Below are 8,468 nucleotides of genomic sequence, written 5' to 3'. Positions count from 1 at the left end.
GTTGATAGTCAGAATGAGGAGCATTCTCACCACCCATGCTTGAGGTCTCAACAGAGGTACCCACTTCAGGCGCTTGGGCTGGATGAAGTCCCTTGCTGGGCTTCTCCAAACCGCTCTTTTTCTCAACCACACTCTCAAACAGCCCATGTTGACCAGAGTGACCCTCAGCTCACTCGGTCACAATCTTTCTTATTTAAGTGCAGTCTTATAGACAAAGTGTAGACATCCACAGAACCTGGACAAGTCTCATGACTGATTGTGTTCCGGGAAATGCTTTGGGTTCTGAGGAGCATTTCTGGTTAACGGGGAGGCCTGATATTAATCATACTTTTATTTAGAGAAGGTTCTGAGTCTCCCTTGGATCTACAATTATATGCCAATTAACAGTCCTTAGAGAAGAAGTTTACCACTGTAACCTTAATGGCAGCATCCTGGAGCAAGCAGAGTGGTGGTACCAAGGAGCTCCTGAGCATTCCATTCTTTATCAAAAGAAACATTGTTAACTCCCAATAACTCTGTCCAAACTGCCTGATTTAGGCTTATAACGTGGGGGCTGAGGGACCACCAAGGTTAACTGAGAAGCCTCATGCACAGTTTACCTTGGAGAAATAAGATGGGGCAACCATGAAACAGATAACAGCCTAAGCAATTATCTGAGCCGAATGCCAGCAGCAGTGCAAAGCTGTCCTAGGGAAGGATGCAGGCAGGGATGTGCTGCTGGAGAGACTGGCTCAGTACTCTTTCCAGCACAGGCGTTCGCCTGTTACAGCAAGGAGCCCAGCGGTGCCAGCCTGTTGCTCGGTGGCGGCAGACCCTCTGCAGGCACATACACACCAGACCTGGGGGGTCCGGCGCCCCAAACATGGCACCCACCCCGTCAGGCCCTCCTCAGCTTCGTGCATCCCTCACTTTTGGTCCCGATGGGCTGGGGCTACCTGAGCAGCGGCACGGGGGAGACAGACCCGGGGGAGGAACTGGCCCAGGCACGGGAGGCTCCGGGGCTCCCTCCCCGCTTCCCGCTGGCCCCCGGCCCCTGCCCGCTGCTCTCTCTCCCGGCGGTGCCTCTCGCAGCGGAGAGCGGCTCTCCATGCCCTGGGGGAGCAGGGCGGGGTGGCAGAAGCGAAAAGCGGCATTTGCGCCCGTACATCCGCACCTGCATCCCGCATCCACACCCCACGTCCGCACCCGCGTCCGCCGCCGGGACGCGCCTTCGCCGCGGACGGTCCGGGGCGGCCCCGAGGGCGCGGAGCTGCGGCGGGAGGGAGCGGCGGGGTGAGCGGGGGGAGTGGGGGGAGCCGCCCGGCCACCCCGCACTGCCTGGCCGCGGGCAGAGCCGGGAGGCGCCGCGGGAGCCGGGGGCGGGGGCTGCTCGCCGGGGCGGGGGCTGTCACGGGGCTGGGACGATAAAACCGGGGGTAATTGCATTTAGGCAAATGAGGCTGCCTTGGCCCTCCCCGTCTCCAGGTATATAAAGTGGGGAGCGCTCCTGCGGCCGGCCAATGCGCTCGGCGAGCAGCGCCCGCCTCCCCGCTGCAGACGGTGCGTGCGCTGCGGGAGCCCGGCCGGCCGTGCCTGTGTGTGAGGGGTCCGCTTGTCCTGTGGTTGTGAGCGGCTGTGCGTGTGTACTTCTTTGTCCCGGTCTTGATGTGTGTGCCTCTATGCGGGGGGTGGGGGTGCCTATACGCGCTTGTGTGTCTGCCCGTGCGTGTCCCTGGATGTGCCAGCATGTTTTTGTGCCTGTCCTTATGTGCCTATCCGGATGTGCGAAGGGATGAGTGCGCACCTCTGGCTATGAGTCTCTGTGTGTGTGTGGACAGCTACGTCCGTACACGGGTGTGAGCATTTAAGGTGTGTAGCTCTTTGTATGAGTTTGTAAGTGGATGCCTGTGTACCTGGATGCGTGTATGAGGGGGATGCACCTGGCTGCGTGTGTATATCTTGGAAAGTGTGAATGTCTAGATGTACACAGACGTGTGAGGGTGTGTTTATGCCTTCCCCTGTATGTACGTGTGCGGAGGGGTTCCGCTGGCTGTGCGTGTCTGTGTGTCTGCGCGCTGGGGTGCACACCGACCTGTGTGCCAGTCTAGTAAAGGTGGGGGGTGTGCGCATCCAGAGGGGTCTGTAGCAGTCGGGGCAGGGTGCCGGAGTAACTCGGCGCGTGTGCGGCTATCCGTGAGAGGGAGGGCGTGCCCAGGTGTGCCCCGGGGCGGCTGTGTGAGAGTGCGTGCAGGGCTGTGCGCGCCCGCCCCGGCTGCCAGGGCTCCAACTTCTGCCCCCACAGGACGTCGAGGCGGCGATGAGGCTCCCGCTGGCTTTCGCCGTGCTCCTCCTGGCCTCGGCGCAGGCGTTGGGCGAGGAGATGGGAACCACGGACGACCTCAGCTACTGGTCCGACTGGTCCGACAGTGACCAGGCGAAGGTGAGCCCCGGCGGCCCCGCGGGGTGGGGCAGCGAGGGGTTCGGTGCCAGCGGCTCTGCGGTGCCGGGCACTGCCCCGGGCGGGTCTGAGTGGGGGGTCCGCACTGAGCGCCGCCCGCTGTCGCCCCGTAGGAGGAGCTGCCGCTGCCCCTGGAGCACTTCCTGCAGAGAATGGCCCGGAGACCCCGGCCCCAGCAGTTCTTCGGCCTCATGGGCAAGCGGGATGCCGGTGAGCGGGGCGGGGGGCTGCCTGCTGCTCAAGCCTCTCCGCACGCCTCTTCTCCCAGCGCCTGCCCAAACTTTTCACGGTTATCGCTCGGGTTTAATGTGTTACATCTTTTTCGTAAGCCGCCATGAGGCTAGTTTGGGTTTAGGCTTTTTTGTTCGGTTGTTTCTTTTAAGTTTTATATAAGTTAAACTCACCGATTGGGAAAGAGAGGGCTTTAAGGTCTTAAGTGTGCACCAGTTACAGCACGTAAATCCCAGTAAGGAATAGCAGGATAACTCATAGGTCAGCATACATGCCACTGAATGACCCAAGTGTGGAAATGGGTTGAGTATACAATTATTGTTATGTTTTCTACATGTTTACTGCGCCAAGAATTGATCTAAGAAATTGAAGCTAAACTAATCTAAATTGTGTGGGCTAAGCTGAAACAAGTCTTTGTAGTCTCTTCAAAGAAAAATGCAGTTGTAAACAATCACCTTAAATTCCCTTAAGTGGAATATGGATCGGTTTGGGTTTTTGTTTGATTTTTTTCAGAGCATTGCAATAGCATCATACGTATATGCCAATCCTTTTTTAACAACTCTTTTTTTTTTTTTTTTCTCTTTCCTCTCCTCTTCCAATCAGGATATGGCCAGATCTCTCACAAAAGTAAGTTTAAAAAATACAAATATTTTAAGTAATCATTAGAAGATATTCAAATAGAGAATAGTGTATTTGACTGGCTTATTTAGAAGGTGACTGGTTTCAGCTAGGGACTGGCAGCACCGCTGGTGGAGAAATGATCTGTTAAAGAATTGAAACCTCCCCCTCAGTGCCACTGTGAGCCTGTATCTCATCTGAGCTGCTGCAAGCTTTGAGATTTCAATCCATATTAATGTGCGGATGTTGCAGCTCTCTCTTATTTCCCAAGGGGGGGATTTTGTAAGCCTTTCTCATTGGTGAGGCAGGCTTACTGCCAGACTCTGAGAGGAGCAATTAAGATGGCAAAATCTGGAAAATTAGAGTAATGAATTCCCAAGCCCCCAGGAATGCTTTCATGGGAGCGCCCATGTCCTCACATGTGAGACATTGTATCTGTGCTCTGAGCATTGCCTGGCTGGGAATCAGACCCCTGCTCACAGTAGGGGCTGCTTGATGATGTGCTGCCATAGGAAGAGCCATATCTTTTTCCATTAATAAGTGTGCCTTGCTCTGCTTCTGTGTACCACCAAGCAGGAGATGGTATCAGCACTGTGGTGTTACCTTGCTCTGCACAGTGGTAGTTTTATTTTCTGAAATTGTCTCATGATGTTTATAGAGAAACTGGAAGATTTTTGTAAAGTAAAAATGATCTTGCATTCTGTGAAACCTTCTCTGTCCACAGAGGTCAACAACTGTCCCAGTGTTCTATTATCCACAAGAAGCTTTCTCTAGGGTTAAGTACTGGAAAACCAAATAAAGAGTCTGATACAAAGCTCATGCCAAATTATCTGCTGACTAAACTAAAAAATTATAGTTTTCTGAAACTGCTTCAGCTTGAATTAACACACGTGAGGTCTGAGGATCTTGCTTTGTGTATGAATTCTCCAAGCAAAATTCTTTCCAAAGAGAAACTTCTAAGTTTGTCTCAAAAGCCGGTTTAGATAAAGAAGAACGGTTCATTTTCATTCCTTACCTGAAACTGTAGCTACTACTATAACCTGGTATGTACTGTAGGCCTAAACTTGGAGTTAATTTATCCTCGACACTTCCAGTGTCTTGAGAAGTACTAATGGACCGGAAGGTAATACCTGAACTTATAAATATTCCAAAAATAGAGCCAGACTGTCTAGCTCAGATGTGTTGAGACATAGTCCCATTGGCTTCTTCTCCAGTAAGGGCTCCACCTGACCTGCAAGGGAGGATTTTCTTCCACGTTACAGAAATAAAACAACAGGTAGAAGAGATGCATCATGCAGATGCAGGCTATACCAAGACACTGCCTCCTTGTGCATTTGCTCAGATCAATAGGAATTGTATGGGGAGAGAAATAAGAATCTGTTAGTGGCCACTGTTTTTCCATAATACTTAAAAAAAATCCCAAACCAAAGATCTGTCTAAGCTAATGAGAAGATGTCCACTAACTGGCCTGTGCCTTGGTCTATCCTGTTTAGTCTGATTAGTCAGACTGATGTTTGTTCTCTGTTGTCTGAGTGATGTGAACAACTGGTCTGTGAGATAAACAGTTTTGGAGCCTGTCTTCTTTCCTTGCAAGAACCTGTTATTTTAAAAGCCTGCCTAGTTAAAATGTATTAAAACACCCCTAAATATATTTTTTCAGGACATAAAACAGACTCCTTTGTTGGACTTATGGGCAAAAGATCTTTAAATTCTGGTATGTATTTGACTAAATCTGATACTTAGTGAAACACAGCCTCTTCATTCCGCTGCCTCTTCTCTCTCTCCCAGCGGATGGAAGAAGCAGTCTTTATGTAGTGCAGATCCAGAGTTCTCTGAAAAAGAATCTCCGTTTTCTTTGTTACCCAAGATATTTCAGAGTTCCCTTCACTCCAATGCTTGAAATGACCAGGCTGGTCTGAGCTGCAGGCGAGCTCAGGTAGCATTCCCAAGAGCACTTTCATTACTGCCCTGTCTTTGCATGTTCTGCTAGTCCCCAAAGTGCTAGTGAAAGAGAAACCCCTAAATTTTACTGACATATCAAGAAAAATTTGGAGGTTGAAAATGCAAGGGTCATTTAAAATTGTGGTCTAAATCCAGATCTCATCAGGTAAAGGGATATCTTCTCTGGAGACCATTATTCCTAACACTAGGAGTAGAAGGTGAAAGAACAGAACTTTGCCATTAACACCAGCTCATTCTGCAGATGAGGCTGTTAAACATTCACAGCATCTTCCAGCTTTTCACTTCACCTAAAGTATTTTATACTGAGTGGATACTGTGAATTTATTTTCCCATAGCATCCATGCAGGGCAGAATTCTCTTCTCCCCTCATGTGCAGAAGCCCTCTGGGATACCGGAGACTCCCCATAGCTCTACCTTCCTTGTGCTATAGGACTGTACTGAGGAAATCCCTCACTGTGAACCATAAAGTATGAGTTGATTCTCCAGGATAAGAATTTAAAAAATAAAAAACCTAATATGTATTTAATGTCTCTGAAATAGTTCTCACTGTTTCATTAAATGGATGATAAAAGTTAAGTTACTAGCTGACACCTTTATATTATGTGGATATGTGCTGTGATCTATGTTCTGCAATTATGGTTGTCAGTAACTTTTATTTTCAATTAAACCCCCTTCAAGACTAGTAATGTTGCTCTCTGCATTATTTTGCAAATTGCTATGTATCATGAATAATTTTGTACAATTTTCTGTGGTGGCAATAGCTGTTAAATACATAATACCTGTAAATACATCTGCTATCACAAAAGCAAATAGCCTGTAAGTAATAAATTTGGGTTGGTTTCCACTGGGATTACATTTACATTAATATGAGAATGTAAAGTACAGAAAATGTTTTTTAAAATGCAAAGATTTTACTGCTGTAATTTCAAAATTTCTGGTATAGTGAGGATACTGTAATGTGATATTTCTAACAAAAAGGGAATAATTATGTTTTACTCTGTTGGACTATGCAATACCTGTCTGACAGGTAAAACTAGAATTCACAGCTTTTCCGCCTGATTCCTTGAGGGGGAAATCATAAGCAGTTGCTTCTGCTCCACTAGAGGAGAAGATGGGTCCTAAGGACTGTGTAATCAAAGCAAGATCAGGAATAATAAGTGCTAGGACTACCCTCACTTCTCCCTTTTGGAAGATATTTAATTGGGCCCCACCTTCACCCCATGCTGTGGCTTTCTTCTGCAAAAAGCCCCTGAGCACCCTGGCAATGTGCAGGAGTTCACGCTGTCCCTCTGGGTGTGAGCAGGATGCTGATTTACAGCCTCATGTGCCAAAGCAGGGTAAGGGGGTGCTGATGTCTCAGTCCCTGGTTTGGGGACAGCCTTGCTCAAGAAGGGCTCTCTAGGTTTTGCTCTCATTTTAAAAGAACGAGAAGGAGAGATCTACCACTACTAAACATAAGTTACTTATGACTAATTTAGCCTGCAGCTAGTCGATGTGGTAGTCTAAGTACATCTGTGGAGCTTGGCTCCTGCCACATTTTAATAGTAAAATTGTCCCTGCGTGCCGGGCTTGTGGACAGGGAGAGTTTCAAAGAGCTGATGGTACTGGAATGAAGGTGGATATGTCTGTGCAGAAAGCCTCTACCACAAATTGACCTGAATGCTCAGATCCCATCGCTTAGATGAATTACTGGGATGTAAAGTGGCTCTGAGATAATGGTGCTTCAAGCAGCTCAGCAGACAAAAGGTAGAAAACACTGCTCAGACCTTCAGCGTCCTGGAGGACAGTGTAGTCAGAGAGGTAAAACCAGATCAAAGCAGCTCAGGGCTGGGCCAGGAGCCCTGGTCTCTGTTCCAAACATGCTGCTGGGGTCTGGTGATGCCCCAGCTGGCTGCAGATCTCTGACTGACACTTCTCGTGCTTGCTGGGGTTTATGCCAGTCTGTACCTTGTGCTTCAATCTGCTTCTTTTTTTGCAGGGTCCTCCGAAGGGAGCATAGCACAGAATTACGAACAGAGGCATAAATGAGACATTCCTGTGCGTTATTTATTAAACTTCATTTGTTCTAATGCAGTGTAATATAAACTAACCGCTGTATGAAATAATTATTTATTTAATAACTGAAGGGGTTTGGTTTTTTGAGTTGTACATTCAATAAAATTATTATTTTTCATATTGTGGCAGTGATACCTGTTGTGTAGGTGTGTTGTGGTTCTGAAAGGACCAGCGACCCTGGTGATGTCTCACAACAAAGCACATTGTTTGATATGACCTGTAAAGTTACGTTTACTAAAAAAGCAAGTATTCTTTTGTCCATTGGAAGTGAGTCTATCAGCTTCACAGCTAGTGCAGACCAGAACTGACGTTCAGTCTAGTGCCTCAATTTGTTTTCATGGTTTATAATGTACTGTAATTGCTGTATCAAAAAATATATTTGTATCATTGCAGCATGTTTTATGTTCTGTGATTATGTTATCAATATATTTTAAAAAAGGGAATGGGTAATGTTTGAATGGGAGTCCAAGGTCTTAATTTCATAGTCTGGAATTTTATGATAGTAACATTTTAAATAAAAACTACTCTGGGGCTTTTGCAACATCCTTCCTTTGGTGAAAATGATGGAGTTATTTCCCATGTTGGTCTGGAATGAGATTTAGATCCAAGCAACAGTGGTCTGAGACTGGAAAGAGATATCAAATTAATGTTTTCTTTTTGCAGGGAGGCTCCTCGTGTATTTAGTGAATGTTTGAGGGATTTGTTACTGGAGATAGGAGTTCCTGGGACTGCTCCAGGTCACACAAGGTGCCGTCCCTTCTAAACCCGACGGAAGTCATGAAGCATGCTGACTGAATGGAAAGAGCATAATGTATCCCCCAGCCCCAAGGGGAATAATTTGCTGTGGAATTAATCCAATATTGTAGGTTTATTATTTGAAAGTATGCTCTTAATAAACTCTATCCCTCAGATTTATAATAAAGCACCTGTTGGTGTGAATCCATGCAATATAAAAAAAAAAAAAAAGTGACTGTAATTATATTTTTAATTAAAATATCTGATTGCTATATATCCAGGATAGTCCTGAAATGCTACATCCATCTCACCAGATGCTAAGGCAGCTGGAGTTCTATCTTCTTTCCCCCTGCTACAAGCTGTACTTCTCTGATGCTATGATGCAAACTTTCATTGCAGATGAATCACCAATAAAAACAGTGTATACAAG

The 8,468-nt window shown here is 47.0% G+C and overlaps 1 protein-coding gene across 5 annotated transcripts; it reads left to right on the top strand.

Annotated features, from left to right (window-relative positions):
- Nucleotides 1–1,390: 1,390 nt before the first annotated feature.
- Nucleotides 1,391–7,848, top strand: TAC1 (tachykinin precursor 1). 5 transcript variants are annotated; one of them, XM_048305050.1, is made up of 6 exons: nt 1,391–1,464; nt 2,282–2,419; nt 2,551–2,647; nt 3,272–3,295; nt 4,947–5,000; nt 7,227–7,848. In XM_048305050.1, exons 2-6 carry the CDS (start codon nt 2,297–2,299, stop codon nt 7,274–7,276), a joined length of 348 nt encoding a protein of 115 aa, XP_048161007.1. In that variant the 5' UTR covers nt 1,391–1,464; nt 2,282–2,296; the 3' UTR covers nt 7,277–7,848. The 5 variants fall into 5 exon arrangements, with proteins under 5 accessions (XP_048161007.1, XP_048160990.1, XP_048160999.1 ...); XM_048305033.1 differs by having other exon boundaries at nt 1,459–1,539; XM_048305042.1 differs by lacking the exon at nt 1,391–1,464 and adding an exon at nt 1,513–1,574.
- The last annotated feature ends 620 nt before the right edge of the window (nt 7,849–8,468 follow it).

This window comes from Corvus hawaiiensis, chromosome 1 (assembly GCF_020740725.1).
Source record: "Corvus hawaiiensis isolate bCorHaw1 chromosome 1, bCorHaw1.pri.cur, whole genome shotgun sequence".
In the NCBI taxonomy this organism is placed as follows: Eukaryota; Metazoa; Chordata; class Aves; order Passeriformes; family Corvidae; genus Corvus; species Corvus hawaiiensis.
Note: the sequence above shows the minus strand (reverse complement) of the source record. Positions and strands in the feature narration are given on the sequence as shown.

Bases quoted from the DNA above. Each gene is read 5' to 3' on its own strand.
- TAC1 (XM_048305050.1), top strand. From the start codon at position 2,297: ATGAGGCTCCCGCTGGCTTTCGCCGTGCTCCTCCTGGCCTCGGCGCAG. The intron at 2,420-2,550 runs GTGAGCCCCGGC...GTCGCCCCGTAG, and splicing joins CCGACAGTGACCAGGCGAAG to GAGGAGCTGCCGCTGCCCCT. The intron at 2,648-3,271 runs GTGAGCGGGGCG...TCTTCCAATCAG, and splicing joins CATGGGCAAGCGGGATGCCG to GATATGGCCAGATCTCTCAC.